General features: G+C 36.3%; 3 protein-coding genes and 2 long non-coding RNA genes across 12 annotated transcripts; 1 reads left to right on the plus strand and 4 right to left on the minus strand.

Annotated features, from left to right (window-relative positions):
* Positions 1–1,378: 1,378 nt before the first annotated feature.
* Positions 1,379–4,337, minus strand: LOC110862495. 8 transcript variants are annotated; one of them, XR_004833449.1, is made up of 4 exons: positions 4,213–4,337; positions 2,650–3,677; positions 2,132–2,322; positions 1,379–1,919 (listed from the first exon to the last, which is right to left on the minus strand). It is a non-coding gene; the product is annotated as an uncharacterized LOC110862495 (long non-coding RNA). The 8 variants fall into 8 exon arrangements; XR_004833448.1 differs by lacking the exon at positions 4,213–4,337 and having other exon boundaries at positions 2,650–3,357; positions 3,445–4,188; XR_004833450.1 differs by lacking the exon at positions 4,213–4,337 and having other exon boundaries at positions 2,650–3,091; positions 3,168–4,184.
* A 1,812-nt stretch (positions 4,338–6,149) lies between these two features.
* On the plus strand, positions 6,150–9,490 carry LOC110862501. The gene is made up of 3 exons (XM_022111693.2): positions 6,150–6,256; positions 7,204–8,768; positions 8,999–9,490. The coding sequence occupies exons 2-3, from the start codon at positions 8,253–8,255 to the stop codon at positions 9,371–9,373; spliced, it is 891 nt and encodes a 296-aa protein (XP_021967385.2). The 5' UTR covers positions 6,150–6,256; positions 7,204–8,252; the 3' UTR covers positions 9,374–9,490.
* Positions 9,491–9,625: 135 nt separating this feature from the next.
* LOC118433583 lies at positions 9,626–12,686 on the minus strand. Its single transcript, XM_035845613.1, has 3 exons — positions 12,472–12,686; positions 11,821–12,217; positions 9,626–11,593 (listed from the first exon to the last, which is right to left on the minus strand). The coding sequence occupies exons 1-3, from the start codon at positions 12,523–12,525 to the stop codon at positions 11,475–11,477; spliced, it is 570 nt and encodes a 189-aa protein (XP_035701506.1). The 5' UTR covers positions 12,526–12,686; the 3' UTR covers positions 9,626–11,474.
* A 2,268-nt stretch (positions 12,687–14,954) lies between these two features.
* On the minus strand, positions 14,955–15,907 carry LOC110862485. Its single transcript, XR_002549185.2, has 3 exons — positions 15,722–15,907; positions 15,565–15,626; positions 14,955–15,280 (listed from the first exon to the last, which is right to left on the minus strand). It is a non-coding gene; the product is annotated as an uncharacterized LOC110862485 (long non-coding RNA).
* Positions 15,908–16,207: 300 nt separating this feature from the next.
* LOC110862497 lies at positions 16,208–18,817 on the minus strand. Its single transcript, XM_022111687.2, has 4 exons — positions 18,631–18,817; positions 18,155–18,351; positions 17,316–17,724; positions 16,208–16,817 (listed from the first exon to the last, which is right to left on the minus strand). Exons 1-4 carry the CDS (start codon positions 18,662–18,664, stop codon positions 16,675–16,677), a joined length of 783 nt encoding a protein of 260 aa, XP_021967379.1. The 5' UTR covers positions 18,665–18,817; the 3' UTR covers positions 16,208–16,674.
* Positions 18,818–19,055: the final 238 nt, after the last annotated feature.

The raw sequence follows: 19,055 nt of genomic DNA on the forward strand, positions 1-19,055 counted from the left end.
AACTCGATCACGTGGATGCCGATGCTCAGGATCAGGATGTGGATATTGCCGAAAGTCAGCCAAATATAAACAATGCACAACAAGAAGACGGAGAAGAATACAAAGGTGTTATATGTCGTTTACTAAGATTTGCAGCCGCATTAATCAATTTATGCATATTTCATTTAGAAAAATATAGAGCCCTCAAGCAGAAATATAAAGCCCTAAAGAAGACGCACAAAGCGCTAAAGCGATCAACAAATAGCGAGGCAGAGGTACATAAAAACCGACTAATACTCATTCTTGGTGCATTTACCGACAAATTGCACATCTGTCTTAATCAATGCTTTTATTCCAGATCGAAATTTATCCGGGTAGCGGTGTCATGATCAATGCAGGCGAATTAGCATCCATAAAGTTGGTGTCAAGGGAGCCCACCATCACAGCTCGTAATTTATTTCGTCGACTCTTTACAGAGGAGGAACTTTCGACGCATTCACTGTTTGGAAAAAAGTGTAATGCCAATAAGGATGCAGTTCCTCTGCCTCGAATTGACCAAATTAGGTCAAATGCTGTACTAGGTATGAAAAAAATACGTAAACCTAAATTTGTATTGCCTAAATTCTTAAAAGTATGTATCATTTATTAGCTATATCTTCGCCGAGGCTGGAGTAGATGGGCCTCCGCCAGCTGATTTAAGTGCATTAGAACAAAAAACATACAAGAAAAAGAAGAAAGCCCTTCGAAGAGAAGTTGTCAAGTCCCTGTCAGAATTTCTTCGCGCAGAGGCTCGTAAAATTAATTAGCAAATAGTCGTTGGCATATTTAATTGTGCAGAATATTTGTACTGAAATAAAAATAACCTTGAATCCGACATACAAATGTGTTTCAATATTTGTGCATAAATAATCAACATAAATAAAAAGGCATTGAGATTTGTGCATAGCCGGTCGTGTATAACAGGTGTGCATACACTAGTATGCATAAACTGGTATGCATAAACGGGTATGCATTCCCGAACTGTGCATGACAGACTGTGCATAAAATTGGGCCAATATGCGACATACGTATTATGCATAACTCGACATAAACTTTATGCATAAATAAGTGTAAAATTTCCACACGGGATTACTGATTCTTATATAAAATTTTGCTTAATAATTTCATAATTGAATCTGATAGCAAACGAATAATATTTTAATCTCCTGTAAAAGAGGAAATATTTATTTCATCCAGTTTCCATTTTTCGAGTTTCTTAAAAAACACCAAAAATTCCAATTTTAACACTGGTTGGTATAGAAAAAGTCAACTTTTTTCAAAATCGCATTTTTTGTAAAACTACATTCCTTGATCCCATAATTTTTTTCAAATTTGAGAATCATTGTTCAAAATAAGTATATTGATTGATTGATTGATTTATTGCAAACAAAACTCTTATCGGGCATAGCCCATAGAGCCCCAAAATAATTTCATCAAATCATATATAAATAGAATGGATTCTTGGAATTTTACTAAATCTATAGGTTAGTTGTGTTAATTTTATATCATTATCTAAAGTAAAATAAAATAGACTATTAAGTTAATTTATGGCAATTTTGATATACGAATAATAAATATTGTTACTTATTTACTTAGATACTTAATTAACATGGTCCATCTTCAGGCATATTCTTCTTAGCCCCTTTCGGTCAGCCATCTCATTTATATTTTTGCGTAATTTTAATAATATAACTAATCACAAACTAACTAGTCAATAATCCTATATTATCAAAATAAGTATATATTACGAATTAGTGAAAAATATTACCTCGTACATTGCTCGACCTAATCTATAGTTCCAAATTGGAACTTCCAATACAGCATTACGCCATGATAGAGTGGCGATAGCTGAAAGTTTATGTAAAGGTCGTGGTTGAATTGCAGTAGCGGGGGTGCATTATCTGTAAGTTATTTATTCAGTAAATATTTACATATTTCAAAATTAAAAATAGCAGGGCACCAAATCATCTTCGAACTATTTCTACTTACATAGTTATTGGGCAGTTATTTGTCATACATAGCATATCAAGATTATCTCGTTGTGTGTTAAGAAACACGGCAACCACCATTCCAAAGAAAGCCATCATTTAAGAAACAGATTAAAATATTTAACCTTTTAAATAAATCGGATAGAGGAGAATTGTCCTTTTCTTGGAAATGGTTTAATTCGTGAGGAAGGCAAAAGTCGTCCTGAAAAATTGTGGCCATCGTGCGGGAGGAAGACAGATGTCCTTTCCAGGAGGTCATTGATTTTCACCAGTTTCTCCCTGCGCCGGAAAACTCTATCAGTTTGGGGGATTTCTCCTATGCCAACGAAATGTTAAATTTGAACACTTTCTTGGAATTTGAAATTTCCTAATATTATGCAATGTTAAATTTAGGATTTTTCAGTTTTTGCGAGGTTTATTAAAACTACTGAATTCCACCTCCCGCGCCATGACCACAACATGAATTATACTGAATCATACTCGTTAAAGGGTTAATTCTGGTATGATTTTTACCAGGAGAAACCATTTTTACATGTAAAGCTTATGGCGGGCTGGGGTCTTCTTTTCAAAAATCAAACCGTCGGTCGAATCGAATTGGAGAATATCTTGCATTCTAATCATACTCTTGTGAAAATAGACTTACCGAACGTTTCACCGGGACAGCGATAAGTACCCATTCCGTGATGGTCAAACTATCCTTGGAAACCGTGATTAGATCCTGGCTACAACCCTTAATTGAGTCAGTTATCGCTAAAACTAAATATTTAGCTTGTATTTATTTAATATTTACTTAATAACTAAAAAGTATATTAGATTTTACTGGCTCTTTGATGGATTAGTGCATTTCCACAAGTGTTCATTACTATCTTGTACATAGGTTACTTATTTATACTCTCTGACAAAAATGATAAAAAATGCACCTATCTCTATTTTTATACACTGCACCTTTTATTACTCACCTTTTTTAGAAGAGGTCGATTTTCAGGGTCACTGCAATTTCCAACATACTTGAATTCTTGTTTTTTAAATAAGTCGTAAAAAGGTTAAAAAGTAACCCTGCTCATCAAAGTGAGCAAAAAAGGAAACTAATAAAGTAAATATTTATCTTTATGGTTGATTGGCTTTAAACAGAGTGGTGTAATTTTAAGTTGACGGATCTACCTGTATTGCGTAGATTGGAGTAAAGTCAGACAAAGTTTGAAGTAGTGGTCTCAACGGTCCGGTTCGGTCCAAGTTCGGTCCTTAACCGGACTGAACCGGTTAAGAATCGAGAACCAAAATTACAGAACCGGACCTACCTGGATCCGGTTCGGTCCGGTTAGGCGGCCATTGAGGCGGCCATTAATCGTGACTATGATGTAGTCATAATTAATTTATGGACTAATTAATTTATGCACATTGACAAAAAAGAAAATATGGGAAAATTATGAAGTCTCACATGAGATTCAACATGCAGAAGTTTATAAACCAATTCGTAAATTGAGTCAAAATGATCGGTCCGAATGAACCGCTAATAAGCTTCGGTCCGGTCCAGTTCTCCGCGGTTCCGGTTCGGTCCAGCTAGAACCGTGAGACCACTGGACACATTTAATCCTTTTTCCCTGCACCCACTTGGCGCAACGGGTCACCAAAATATTAATTGACGTACGCCCCTTCAATGACCTGCATAAACTAAAATTTCGTAGTTATTAATTTACAACGAAAAACTCCTTGATTTGCTGGACGTGTAAAAATGTGCATTTTCAAACTGCGAGGTGAATCATTCGCATGAAGAATTCACCTAGTATGTAAATCTATGTATATAGATTTGCATCATGGAAATGCGTTTCTTTTTAAAATTAAATAACTTTAATGTAAACAGCAGAAAGTACTCAACTACTAGAACCAAATTGTACTTTCTACTGCTGGGTTTAAGGATGGACCCCATGAGTCATCACCGCGCGTCTCTTTCTACCCCATGTGTCATGCTTCATTACGGATAATTTAAAATTAACTCTTCGCCGTTTGTCTTCAATTAAATTTATATAGTATTACTTTTAAAAATTCTATATTTTTAACTTAACAAGTTTTCAGTAAGAAAACGTGACACATGGGGCGCAATGAGAAGAGCGATTATGACTGATGGATTCCAGCCTTATGAACATTGGTGAGAAATTCTCACTGATGACGTGACTCTCACTGCGAATCATGTCTGACATGTGCATACCTGAGTAAGAACTGAGAACAAGTTCTGTAGGTAATTATTGGTCAATAAATTTTCCAATTGTATGTGTAAGATCCAACATTTTAAAAACCGAGACTTACATAATTTTAATCTACCCTAACCTACCTCAACCATCTCTGCTGAACTGAACCATCTGAACTGAGGTTTGTAGTTCCTGCTTCAGGTAGTTTTAAGCAGGTTACTTACAAGACCAACTCAACGCAACGAATGTATGTAGAGCCATTAAACGAAAGGAATACGTGTGTTTGCTTTATTGATCAAGTAATGAGCAAATTAGTTAAATCCCAATGTAAAAATTACAAATGTTTTCAGGGTTACCAAACTTAAAAATTTACCAGGATCTTGCTTTATTTTATAGCGTTGTTAAACAATATTTATTTAATATTTAACAACTTAATTTAATAGTTAGTTAGGGATTTTACGTCAGTTCTGCAAATGCAGAAATGTACATGTACATGTAAATGTACATGTCTGTAAGCCAGCGTTTCTTTTTGATGCGCATAATATTGTTTTATGCATTGTGTATTAAATGCACGAAAATGCATAAAAATGCAATCATGTAGGGAATTGAATACCTTCATTTATTTTTCGTATTTAAAAAAATGGACGCTAAAATAGTAAAGTGGTGACCAGGGTTTCGTTTTTGTTGTCCGAAACTCTTTTGCCTGGCCAAAATGGCCAAAAGTGCGCAAAAGTGGACAAAAGTGGGCAAAAGCGGGAAAAACGGCCAAGAGTGGCAGAAAGTGGGAAAAAGCCTCTGATTGGCATAGATCGGAGTTGCATGGCATTGAGTAATTGATTGCCAAGTAATTATTTGTCATAAAGATAATAACAATTAGTGTTAAAAGGTGAGTGTTTCTTAGAAATTATCCATTCACTGTTCCAGCGTCAGCTTGCTGCTCCTGTGTCAGTACATTTTGGCCCTTAGAATTTATACGAACTCGTACATTACAGAAACAGTTTCGATGAATAAGAAAAGCGGTCCGCATTTGGTGCCGTTGTCGCAAGCTGATATACTAGGCAAGAGGATCACATAAATGGTGTGCAAGGATGTATTTGCTGAAATTGGTGGAGGTGGGGAGGGGAGGAGGTTGTACGGCGAAAGGGAGGAGATGATCCGTCCGAAAAGTCATGAAACTATTTAATTATTTCTGGCCACTGACAAGAGTGGTGAGGGAGATAGAAAACTGTTCGCTTTGGGCTCAGTGCAACAACAGTGTGGGCAGGATTTAGACACACATTGAAGGCTTTTTCCCCCTTTCTGCCACTTTTGCCCACTTTTGCCCACTGTCCTGGCCAATTTAGTTTTGGCCACTCGAAACCCTGATGGTGACTGAAATGATAATAAAGATTTCATACCTATTCAAAAATGTTTAATAGAATTGCAAAATTATTCGCAACGAAAATACTTTGAAGCAGTTTCATGCACTTTGCTTGATTTTTGGAACGTGGTATTAAACGTTTCAATACATTTTCATGCATTAATTTCGTGCAGGTGTTTTTGAACAGGAGAAACACTGGCAATTCTTGTTTGCTGAATTAACCGAATTTTTTTCAAGATACAAATCGGGCTTTATTATTCAGTAACCTTGAATTTCGGGAATTCTCTAGTTTATGTTTCAGCCAGAAACTACCTGAATGTTTCAGGTAGTTTCACGTGCTGGATCAAATCACAAATGTACCCCACAACAATGTTGCAACAAAATTTTTATAAACTCCGCGAAATATGTAACCAGGCAGAAAAACTCTGCCAATGACAAGATTTAGTAATTAGCACGTACATAACCTGTCACTGACCAAAGCTGGATGAGATGTAAGATGCATTGATTAAATAAACATTGAGCAGGACAGGGTCATCTTGGGTAAATTTGTTTAGTTATTTATGCAATATCCTGCCAGGTATCAATCTGTGCTTTGATACTGAATTGTGCACTAGCCTGCAGCCCTATTTAATAGCTTGCTTTTTGACATTTTAGTCAAGTCGATATTTGACTACCGAGTTGAGCATAGTTGTTCCTGATTTCAGGTAATTTCAATATATTTAAGAACAAATATAATTACAGGGTGGTCAAAAAATATCTCAACACTGGAACCAATTCTTCCGTTTAATTAGTAAAAATTCGAAGCTATAATGATAATTTGTAGCTTGGAGTTTTAATGGTTTATTGCTTTTTTAAGTCAATTAATTCCTCTAATACCACATTTTTTGGCTATATTATACGTCAAAGTATTAGTGATATTGCATTAGGTGACACTTTCAAATAAAATTTTGGTTTGATTTTTAAAAGAAGAAACCTTTTTTACACGACAGGCTTATCGCCGCCGGGTGTCTTCTTTTAAAAATTAAATTATAATCGGTTTGTTTGGGATATAACGAATTTAAAATTTTTATAGCTTATTAGCTCACCCTGCGTAGCAGAGGAGCTATTGAATTCCTCTTGTCCGTCCGTCTGTCCGTCCGTCCGTCTGTCTGTTAACGACTCTTTTGCACCAATTCATGCTAATTAGAGCCAGTTATTGGCATTCTTGACCGAGTTATTAGCGCCACTGATATCGAACAGTCGGCGACTCAAAATGGTGCGAAACAATTGAGAACATAGATGCTAAACGCACCAAAAGTGCAGAAGAACCGTCAGAAACACCTATGGTTTTGACGTCAAATTTTTTAAGGTTTTATGTCAAAATCAGGGTTTCTCTTCCCTGGTGTATTTTGCACCATTGGTGCAAAATTATATCCCAATTACATATATCTTTGTTCCGCATATTCTGCACCATTGATGTAAAATTTTGCCAAAATTGCGTATTCATTTTCTCCGAATATTCTGTACCATTGGTATAAAATTATACCAAAATTGTTATTACAGGGTGAGCTACTTCTACCGTTACAACGGTTTATTTGGTTTTGTCAAAGCGTTCTTGGGTCCATCTATTATCACTTTAATCATTTTTTTCTAAATATTTCCCCCACTTTAGATAAAAACTCCATATCGCCATACCCTGACGAGGATTATTTTGCATCATCATGTTTCACCAATATTCCGAAAAATTCCAGAAAGTCTGGGGAACCATGGCGTACAAAAACGATCCGGCCACATGCCCCGACCCGTTTGGAGACACGCCTTGGACCTTATCTTCCATCGGGGAAATGCTAACCCGAGGGGAACACGAGATTTACTCTATTGCTGCAAAATCTAACTTTTCTGGCGCTAACGGATCAATCAATCGTCTCGGCAAACCCTATCTACCCTACGACAAGAAATCAATCCTTCCCGACGTTTCTCCACCTCCTTTTCTGAAGGAGATTTTTTCTCGTGTCCGCGACACCGCGCTGCGCGCATGTTTCAAAAATACAAGACTAGATCGAAACATGATTCGCATAATTGATGATTTTGCCGCAGAAAAGGTTAAACCGGAATCTTCGCTCTACCAAATTCAACGGTTCCCGCTTACCCTGGAAAAGGATAGTCTCCCGGCACGAGAGACTTTAAAGGAATATTACGCCGAAATCGGCATAACTGACAAGACAGAATTTGAGGCACGTAGTGTTCGAGATTTCGCCTTGAACGGTTACATCCTAACTTGTCTCAAGGGGTACGATCTTTCCGATCTTTCTGTCGCCGCTTCTGCAATCTGCCTCCTATTCGCCACCGATTATCTCAACATTTACGACGGCTCCAACTTCGGCACGCAGGACGGCTTCCTGGCCACTATTCTGGATTCTGTCACACTTTATGGCGGAGGCCAGTATGCCCCGGTTATGGAAAATGTCGTCCTTTGTGCGGCATTCTTGGATTATAAGAACGAGACAACGGCAAAGGCTTTGAATAACGTTGTTTTGCCCAGAGTTACCGGTCCCAACTCCGCTCGAGTCTAACGAAGTCCGCTGGCTGGACGCATTTCTCGCGATTTATCTCAAGTTTCCCTTTGTACTCGCGGATGGGGCGGGAATTCCGGTTGATGACCGGCTAAATCCGGTAGGAACCCGGGTATGTCCCTTAATCCGGAGATGTCTCGAAATCTACATGTACACCAATGATATTATCGACTTGATCAGCGATTTTAATGGCGAGCCGATCAATTGTGTCGCTGTGGCGGCAAGATATGGCGGTCTTAACGCGGTTATTGGGTACGCCGACGCATGCGCGACTTGTGTCGATGATTGCGCCAAGTGTGACTGTGCGGCAGGCGATGCCGCGCATGATTGGGCGGTCGATGGTACGCAGGGAATGTTGACCACGTATCAGTTGGTTCCGAGATACGTGGCGATGACGCAAATGGCGGAAATGAACCATTTGACGGGGCAAATGTATAAGGATTTATTAAGTTCGGCGCGACATGGGGCTTTTACTTCGGGAAAAGTGGCCAAATTTCAATCAAACGAGCCCGCCCTGCATGATACAGAGTGGAAACCGATATTCGACATGGTGGCAATCCCACCATATGGGGGAACTGGAGAATGCAGCCATTGTCAAACTATTACAACTTGGCTCGTCAATCGAGGGCTGTATCGTGAAAGGAGAAACATTTTGGAAAAACAGGTGAGATTTTTAAGTGTTATTTAGTGATAAACTAATTACATTTTTAGCATTTTGAGTGAAATCAAGTGTTTAAATACTATATAAAAATTATTTTATTCCAAAACCAGAGATTGCGACTTTAAAAAATCAATTTAATGAATTTTTATTTAATTATTTACTTAAGTAAATTAATTTTACTTAAGTTATTTCTTCATTATTTAATTAATTCCGATTTGAATCTCCCTCTTTAGGTTCGGGATTTTGTGAAGGAACATGTCCACCTGAATCCTAGCCCCGAGATGAAGAACTTTTGGGGCGAACTGCTCGTCCTTCTGGCAGGAGAGGAATGTCCTGCCGAAATCGTGCAAGAGTGCGCACGCGTCGTAGAATCAACTTGGAACCTATTGCGTTTTGCTGGTGAAATCAAAGCCGATGTGAATCTCGTTAGAAAGCGGCAGATTGAACTTTACTTTGACGTTTGCAAGGTTATCACAAGAACGCATGAATTCCCAAACGGGCACCATGTCCGACGAGTGGTGGTTGGATTGATAAGTGTGATGGGAGACAGGACAGATGTGTCTGTATTCCAGCGGATCCTTGACGGACTGCTGGAATATTCCGGATAACGAGATGTGTAAAATTTCTGAGGGAAATTTTTTGGACTAAATTTACAGATATTTTTTGAAATAATGTTTAAACTTTTGGGATTCATTGGGGAATAAATTTTACTTTTCAACTGTTAAGCGAGATAAATAGTTTATATTAATATACCATAAGCACGCTAAATTTAAAAACAATTCAGAATCATGGTACTTCTGAGCTCATCAAATTGACAAATCCTATAACTTCATCTGCATAAAGAAGCGTATTTTAATTTCTAAATAGTCTCATTTTTTTTTGCTTTAACAAACATGTAAATGCGATCATCCCGCATGATCATGTTTGTTAATATGCGGAATTCAGCCCCAATATCGCATCTAATTTCGTTAAGAATTTCTCCGCCCATAATCCTGACTAAACTTTAGTCTCGTTTATTAGCTCACCCTGTGTGGCATGGGAGCTATTGAATTCTTCTTGTTGGTCTGTTGCATCCGGTGTTTAACACGACCTTTCCCAATTTTCCTTCTCCATTTCCTCCTTTCTGAATTAATAAGTTGTTATGCCGACTAAACAAAATTAAATCGTTTAATGAGATGTTTACATATTAACTTAAAATATTGGAAAAGAATGAACTAAGATATGCATATCGCTAATAAATTTCGTCGTACCAACGATTATTTGGAAAATGCCAAATTTATTATGGAATTGAAGTACCCGTGGCATACATTAATCGAAAGAGGTAAGTAATTATTTATTCGCATATATACTATATTAAATATTTTACTGCTGCACAAGTTTGTTCTCATATCCTGTTCAGAACAGGGTATTCTAACCTAGAATTTGACATGTCTGTTTTCCACGTGTAATCGAAACCAACAATAACTTAAAAGCTGGCTGGGTGACACACCAAAAATTAACTCAAAACTAATATTTAATCATTACTGTGCAGAGTACAAGATTCTGCCGGAACGATAATAGCGAATTATATTAACGATTATTTATTGTATTATGGTTAAAAATGTCGTAATGTGTTATTACCAGTTAATTCCATTCGGACAGATTTTTAACAGCGTAGAAACTTTGCAACTCGAACAAACATGCTAAAAACCAAAATTATAATGATTCTTCTTTTTTCCCTAATTTCTAGTGTTGGTACTCGGATCCACCGGATTGATCCGAGTAACTTACTAAAGCATTGAGTAATCCGATCCGATCCGATCCGACCCATATAAACTTGGATCCGATTACCAACCCTACTAATTTCTATTTTATCCGGTTTAAAATTACCCAAAGTACTAATGCAACCATTACGTAACTTACATAGTCTATGGTTCCCGGAGTTCTAGTTGGTTCTATACTTATTCTGTTCAGAGTCAAGTGATCGATAAAATCATACATGACTTAATCGTGCAAGCGTTACTTGTAGCAACTTATTGTAAATTACATGAATATATGTATAAGCTCTATGCAAAACCTTTCACAATACAAAGCTTAGCCTTGACTGGGTCACTAAATAAGTTACCTAATTTTGAGAAATTTGGATTAGCACTTATTCTGGTGGTTACGAAATATTAAAAATAAACTTTTGCCATATTGCGATATCGATTTTTTTATTACATAAATTCAATTTATTAAATTGTCATTGGCAAACAAATTATTCTAGCATTTGTGAGAAGCCATTAAGAACGCCAATATTTGTAGGTAAATTAGCCCAAATTTTGATTTTGTTTACTACCCTAGTAATGCTCGAGAAATGTGTTTAATAAAATGTGGACATTTAGTAACGTTTGAAAAAACTTGATTGGATTATTAATTAAGTATTTAAGTTGTTGCTACTGCTTATTAGCTGTATTATAGAAACCAATTGTATAGTTACGATTTTCTAGTAAATCCTATACTTAATTACTACTTTATTAACTTTTTTGAAATTCTGCATGAAAAGGTAAGCTAAATTTTAAGCCTCTGGATTAGTTTTAAAATAATATTTCCATAACCGGTTATAAAACAAGATAAATTTAATTAATAAATTGTGCACATAATCCTTTAAATCCGTACTTAACCAAGTAATTACCTAATTCCAAGTAAAAGATTGTTAAAGTGTATTTTTGATTATCGACGGCAAACCAATTACACACCCATTATAATAAAAACGAGTAACGCTATTGATCCAATTACTATGACGGAGATGGCCCCTCCTCCAAGGGAAGAAGAAGAAGAAGGAGAAAGTTTGCTCCCACATTTCAATGCTGGAAAAATTTTATATGTTTCTTGAAATACTTATAAATTAACTTTTTTTCAAGCTACGCCGGGATTTTCTAGAGAATTATGTCAAAAACTCAAGCTCAAGCTCAAACTCAAAATTTAGGACTCACATACCATTTCCAATTTTTTGCCCAATTTTTTTACTCAATTCAATAGAAAACCCTAGCGTGGCTTGAAAAACGATTCCCTTGTTACTATTAAAAATGCATACCTGGACTAAAATCCCTCCGACCTGGACTGCCTTCCCTGAATGCTTCGACTTCTGCCCCATTAAGGTTTATCTGCCAGCCTTTAATTCCATTGAGCACGCCGACCTGATCACAAGTAGCCGAATGTCCGATCGGCGTAGCCAGGAAATCGGCAAGATAGTCGCCATCAAACCTTTCATAGCGGTGATCTTCAGTCAAATTCTGAAAATACTTGGGATCCTGAAAAATACTCGCAAAAATTCTCCAAAGATAAAAATGTGTCGACTTTCGTCCAAACCAGAACTCTAATGAATTCTCTTTCGAAACTGTGGGATTGTTCCAGGTCAAATTTATAAAACCTGCGAAGCAATTACCAGAAATGTTTGTTACTCGGGGTACATCAACAACGGCGTAACATGTCTAGAAAACAATACGCAAAATATTATCTGCATATTTATATTCTATACTACACTCTTAAAAATAATGTTATGCGTTTAAAAAATTAATGCACTCTGAATTCTGAATTAGGTAAGCTATACAAAATCCAGCGTGACTTTAACTTGCTAAATTGTAAAGTTTACGCTAAATTTAGTATAGTTTTCTTAATATCGAATTCAAAATGCATTTACTGTTCAAACGGATAAAATTATTTTTAAGAGTAGACCAACAACCACCTCGTTGTATTTATCCACATAGTCAATTCCTAAGTATATAATGGCCGAAACCATGATACAGGAATTATTCTTGGCGTCTTCCAACGTGTATTTCCAATCGGTGGGTAGAATTTGATTATGGTTAAGGAATTAAAATTAAGCACATTTCTTGCTGAGAGGCTTATTGGCCGATCTTGTAATGCTTAACAGCATTGACGATTGAAATTCCGATTACTTTTCCAATTGTTGAGCGATTTTCAAAATTCCGCCTGTTTTGGAAACCTTAGGTCAAACGGCGAAACATATATTCCCAGATTTTTAAAATTCGACCACACCCCCGTGCAATTAAGGTCATAAGTTCAAAAACACACGTAAAATAAAAATAATTCTTAAAGCGGAATTTCAAAATATAAGAATCGAATTGCATGTCGAAAAAATACCCCGACACCCAGGTCACTATTAAAAATTTTCAAATGGTCACATGGCCACCCCCAATGGGTGTGGTTCTCGGCAACTTTTCGATTGTATCCAAAACATGGATTGTGACATCATTTTTCTCATCCCGGCGAGGAGATTACGACTTAGTAAGTAAAATTTTGAAACCACACCCGCAGGGGGTGTGGTTCTCGGCGCCTTTTCGATCTAAATGATAACATGTCATGTGACATATCATTTTTCTCAGCCGGACGAGGGGATCTCAACGGAATTATAAAAATTAGAAACCACACCCCTTGTGGGTGTGACCTTTGGTGCTTTTTCGATTGCTGTTAATTACTACCTGCACGAAATTAGTGCATGCAAATGTTTTTTAACGTTTAGTAATATCGACCAAAAATTCCAAGAAGTGCATGAAAATGCACAAAAATCTTTTAAGGCAAATAATACTGAGCACTTTTTTCTGTAAATTTTAGGATAAGAATGCTCAAAATCGGTTAAGATATGAAAAAGTCTTCCCAATGACACAATTCAAAAATTATAAGCTGGAATTTCCAGCAATGCAATGAAATTGACAACAGCAATGAACCAGTTAAAAACAAACTTCTGATTCTTCTGTCCCGAGAAACAGCGACGTTATCCAATTTAGAAACTTAATTTGAAAAATTGTTTAATACTTGTATCTAGTTACAAAACCTCACTATTAGTTTTCCCTTTTTGGGACCATCCTTGTTATGCATTTTTATGCATCATGCATGCATAAAAATTATTTCGTGCGCACAATAAGAAACACTGACCCACACACTGGGGTCGTTAAAACAGGGTGATTAAAATATTGAAAATTTCTCTGATGTGGGAAATAGGTCATATTATTCTTCTAAAACTACAATGCGATATCTTGCGGATTTAAATCAGGCAAACACCCAAAAAGGGACTAGCTTTCAAGATATTCCTAACTCCACATGGTGTTTAGCAGATGGCTGGGTACCGAATACCATTTGTTCCCAAATTCCTGTACAATTGGTCGCCGGCCCTGATTTCTTATTATTTCCTAATACCGTCTTCAAATTTTCATGTTCCTTTGCAATTTGAACATATGACGGTCTTTTAACCGACACGCGACTTTGTTTCCAAAATAACCCATGATCTTAATCCGCATCTCGTCTTCATTTATCTGCCAATATCAGCCGAAACTCAACGTATCAAATAAATGTTCATTGTTTATAATATCACCATATTTATTAAACAAGATAGAATTATGATACATTACGAACATGAAGGCATGAAGTATTTACTCAAACTTGGAACAGACTAATTTTGAATTCTTCAGGTCCTAAACAAAAGGTTTCAAAGGTACATTTTTTAGCTAGGCGTAATCCACTCTTTAAAATTCGAAACCTCGTTTGCCCAACATACCTAATAGCTTTGGTTTTTAGGTAAATTAAAAAAATATACTGCTGAAATATTTTCGAAATTAAAATAAATAATTAAAATAAAATCCCCTCGTCCGGCTGAGAAAAACGATATGTCACATGACGTGGCTAACATAAACTCTAAAAAGTGCAAAAGGTCACACCCACTGGGGGTGTGGTTTCTAATTTTTATGTTACCGTTGAGATCCCCTCATCCGGCTGAGAAAAACGATATGTCACATTACATGGTTTCGATTCAGTTGAAAAAGCGCCATTGGCCATACCCACAGGGGGTGTGGTTTTTAATTTTTGTAATTCCGTTGAGATCCCCTCGTCCGGCTGAGAAAAATGATGTCACATGACATGTTTTCATTTAGATCGAAAAGGCGCCGAGAACCACACCCCCTGCGGGTGTGGTTTCAAAATTTTACTTACTCAGTCGTAATCTCCTCGCCGGGATGAGAAAAATGATATGTCGCAACCCATGTTTTGGATACAATCGAAAAGTTGCCAAGAACCACACCCACTGAGGGTGGCCATGTGACCATTTGAAAATTTTTAATAGTGACCTGGGTGTCGGGGTATTTTTTCGACATGTAATTCGATTCTTATATTTTGAAATTCCGCTTTAAGAATTATTTTTATTTTACGTGTGTATTTGAACTTATGACCTTAATTGCAAGGGGGTGTGATCGAATTTTAAAAATCTGGGAATATATATTTCGCCAATTGGCCTGAGGTTTCCAAAACAGGCGGTATTTTGAAAATCGGTCAACAATTGAAAAAGTAATTCTAATTTCAAATTTGCAATGTTGTTAAGCATTACAAGATCGGCCAATAAGCCTCTCAGCAAGATATAATCTAAAATGTGCTTAATTATTATGCCTCGACCATAGTTTCTACTGGAGTGGGAGTCGTGGAAGGGGTGAAGATTTCTCGAAATGCGGATGATGCAGGGGTGAATGTCATAACGGTCCAAAGTACTAAATAAATATGTAATTAATATTTATGCGATTAGCTAGTCTACACTCTTAAAAATAAGGTTACCATTTTGAGTGTTAAATCCATTCTGAATTTTGTTTTCACTTAACAATTCAAAATCCAGAGTAAACTTTACTCTTTATCAAGGTAACGTTACTCTGGATTTAGTACAGTTTGCTTAAGTTAGAATTCAGGGTGCATTTACTTTTTAGAATGGGTTACATTATTTTTAAGAGTATAGGTATTCTTACTGATATCTGTACTTTGGAAGTAAATATATGCATACGGCAAACTTTTACAGATTGTGGTTTCCTCCTCATTTTACGGACAAGTTTTGTACTAAATAGGCTGCCAAAATGTAAACAAAAAGTTTTCAGTAACTTAATACAGAAGGCCAAGACAATTTATAATTAAAACTAGTAATTTTTAATATTTTTTCTAACCGTTAAACAATTTTATCAACTTATTGGTACAGTTCTTCCTCCCTCAATACATTTGATGTTGGACAGTTTAGTTAATCTTTTGTATAATTGGGGGTGTATCCTATTTTACATTGTCTGCGTATTTCTGCTGCGCAGTTTTCTACGAAACAGTAACAAAGCATTTCGCAAACACGCGATGTGGTACAGAATAATACAGATCATATTTATTTGTTCGTTAGCAAATTTCATACTGCACTCATTGTGCCGAAGCTTGCTCTTTTTGTGGATAATTCATTTTTTAACTGCCGTGTGCAAAATTTTATTGTACATTTGGATTTCGTCGAAATTCTCATTTTATTCTCCACTCCTTGCAAATGACAGGAAAAACAGGGTTTATTGGTACAGTACGTAATTAGGGTGTAGCGGATAACAATGTTGTAACATATCTTCATGTGTATGAACAATGTCAGAAATTCAGTGAAATAATATCGAGCACAATTCATGTATGACTTTACCAAAGCAGTATGAAATACTGTATAATGTAATTTATTCAGTTAGAGGTAACCTTTAAACGATATACATACATAATTTTGAAACGTACATAAGTTCACACAGTGAATTATACTATATTCAGAGTAAGCTCTGCTCTTTATCAAGTTGGGTTGGTTGTAGTTTACGAAATATATAACGGAGAATGAATTTCTTGCAGAAAAAGCCTACATTATTTTTTAAAGTGTGAATAAGAGATTTCATTAAATAAGTTGCTGCGTAGGCGGACATTTAAATAAATTTGCGGTGTTAAATTTAACCCCAGAGTTTCAACTAAATAGATGAGGGAATGACTGCCTGGATAGTGGAAAACCTAAATACTAAGGCATGCCTGAAAAAGAATGGCTAGTTGAATGTAAAATACATACGCATTTTGGAAATCAAAGCTTTCGATTTTTTTCAACACAAAGTGGCGAGAAACGTTTTCACAAGGCTTTATATGTATATCGACGCCAAATAAAATACGCAAGAACACTGATTAACGCTATTGCTCCAATCACTATGCCAACGATGGGCCATGCACCAAGTAAAGAAGAAAGTGGAGGAATTTTGCGTCCACATTCCAAACCTGAGAAAAGTTATTGGAGAAAACATTCATAAATCACAGGCTGACTTCATAATAACCAATTAAGGAGTATGATTAACTACAACAAAATGTATGAATTCGAGGACGTTATACATTACTATGTATATTATCCTCATGGTTAGGGGGGGGGGAATGATTTTCATAAGTGATTTTCATAAAATTAATAAAAAAATTGAAAACTCCAAAATTTAGCATTGCATCAGATTGAGAAATTTTCAAATTTACGGCAAGAAAATGTTAAAATTTATCATTCGTTGGCATATGAAAAATGACTCAAAATGACAACGGATTTTTCGCCGAGGAGAAAAAGCTATCGAGTTCAATGACTGTTTAAGTTTAACTAATAAGAGCAACAATTTTCCTCCTCCAGAACCATGAGCAAAATTTTTCGGAACGACTCTTGTTTAACTCCCGAATTAAGACATTTCTTTTTTTCTTTTGAATATTTTTTACGAATTAAAGGGCTAACAAAATATTTACCTGGACTGAACTCCCTCCGCCCGGGCAAGCCTTCTCGGAATGCTTCAAATCGTGGACCATTAAAGCTTACACTTTCCCAGCGGTTAAGCCCATTGAACACGACGACCCCATTGCAAGTAAAAGAATGACCGATCGGTGTTGCAAATTGCATATAGTAATCAGAGAGATAGTCGCCGCTAAAATTTTCATAGTGTGGAAAATCTGTCAAACTCGTAAAATGCTTTGAATCCTGAAAAACTTTTGCCGTAATTCTCCAAAGATAGAAATGCGTCGAGTTTCGCCCAAACCAGAGCTCCAACGAGTTTTCTTTCCAAACTGTGGGACTATTCCAAGTCAAATTTATAAAACCGGCTAAGCAACTACCCGAAATGTTTAGGATTGTGGGGACCCTGAAGGAGGCGAGATTTATCTACAAAATAAATACGATACACATATTAATTGTGAATTACACAATATGACAAGTCATACAGTAATTTCATTGGTAACTATTAAAATCCACAAATTTTGAAATCTAATTTTACAAGTAGAGGGAAGCCATTGGTGTGACTAAAGTATAAAGCTCGCCCAGCGTATGTTTTCCAATTTTCAACAAATCGGTGTCAATCCATATCAAATTTAGTTTAGTATGAAATCTGCCAGTGCTCAGGTTTGTCGGGGATATGTTAATCCGAAAAGGAGAGATGTTATTCAAAAAGTTCGCAAATTGTATACTTTCCTAATTTTCTGCGCATCTTCTCCTCGCCCGATGCAATTATATCCACCATTCAAGGATCTAATACTATTAAGTTTTTGGTCGATTGAAGCTAAAATATAGAAATGAATATTTTTGTACAGGTTACCTCTCCATGTTTATCCATGTAGGGAATGTCTAAAAATATTGCGGTCTCAATCATGATACAGGAATTGTTTTTGGCGTCTTCCAACGTGTACGTCCAATCGGTGGATAGGACTCGAGTTGTCTTCGCTGGAGTCGCAGAAAAGGGGTAGATTTTTTGAAGTGCGGATACCGAGAGGAATGCCGTTGCGGTGCAAAGTACTAAATTATTTATTTCATATTTACTACTTGTTTAGTCTAAAGGGTAGTACTCAGGACGGATGTTTAACGCGAAACGGCAGGTTCTTTCTATCCATTAAATTACTCCTAAAATGAAGTTCACACAAGAATCGGAGTGCTTCTTGCAAAATAGTACTCTAGTTTCTTTTTCCCTATTTTTCTAAATTTTTTCGCGTGAAAACCCCATCCTGAGTACTGTGCTTAAATAAATACGATCATTCAATATCTGTATATAGTCACAGCTTTGAGTTACGTATTTACACCAGATTTTTGAAAATTGTGTTCTGGTCATCATTTTAGAATCAGCTAGTCCAGTGATGTGAAGATCAGGCAAAGCAGATAATTTGTAAATGAGAGCTAAAAGCTTCTATTTTGTTTATTGTTTTATCTGACTGCTTATTTTTTTACTTAACGACAAAGCACTTCTTTCAGCAGAATGACGATTTTGTAAAGGATCGTAAGAAATATGTGTATGCTGTGTTGTAATTACACATTATACGTACGTGCCGTGTAGATTTATGCGTAGCATTAATTAAGCATTATGCAAACACTAAATGTGTAGATAATATTTATTTGTGGTTTGTGGGAACCACATTTGCGAACAAACATCATACCGCATATCCTGGAAACGCTTCCTCTTTATGGTGGCAATTAATTAATCTGCATGGGCAAAATATGTACAATTT

This window comes from Folsomia candida, unplaced genomic scaffold (genome assembly GCF_002217175.1).
Source record: "Folsomia candida strain VU population unplaced genomic scaffold, ASM221717v1 Fcan01_Sc059, whole genome shotgun sequence".
Classification (NCBI taxonomy): Eukaryota; Metazoa; Arthropoda; class Collembola; order Entomobryomorpha; family Isotomidae; genus Folsomia; species Folsomia candida.

Excerpts from the sequence above, each read along its gene's own strand:
- LOC110862497 (XM_022111687.2), bottom strand. The coding sequence starts at position 18,664 with ATGATGACCAGAACACAATTTTCAAAAATCTGGT. Across the intron at positions 17,725-18,154 it reads ACATGGATAAACATGGAGAG|ATAAATCTCGCCTCCTTCAG; the intron begins GTAACCTGTACA and ends TTTATTTTGTAG. Across the intron at positions 16,818-17,315 it reads GCGGAGGGAGTTCAGTCCAG|GTTTGGAATGTGGACGCAAA; the intron begins GTAAATATTTTG and ends AACTTTTCTCAG.
- LOC110862501 (XM_022111693.2), top strand. The coding sequence starts at position 8,253 with ATGTACACCAATGATATTATCGACTTGATCAGCGATTTTAATGGCGAG. Across the intron at positions 8,769-8,998 it reads GAAACATTTTGGAAAAACAG|GTTCGGGATTTTGTGAAGGA; the intron begins GTGAGATTTTTA and ends CTCCCTCTTTAG.
- LOC118433583 (XM_035845613.1), bottom strand. The coding sequence starts at position 12,525 with ATGGTTTCGGCCATTATATACTTAGGAATTGACTATGTGGATAAATAC. Across the intron at positions 12,218-12,471 it reads ATGTGGATAAATACAACGAG|ACATGTTACGCCGTTGTTGA; the intron begins GTGGTTGTTGGT and ends ATTGTTTTCTAG. Across the intron at positions 11,594-11,820 it reads TCGGAGGGATTTTAGTCCAG|CATTGAAATGTGGGAGCAAA; the intron begins GTATGCATTTTT and ends AAATTTTTCCAG.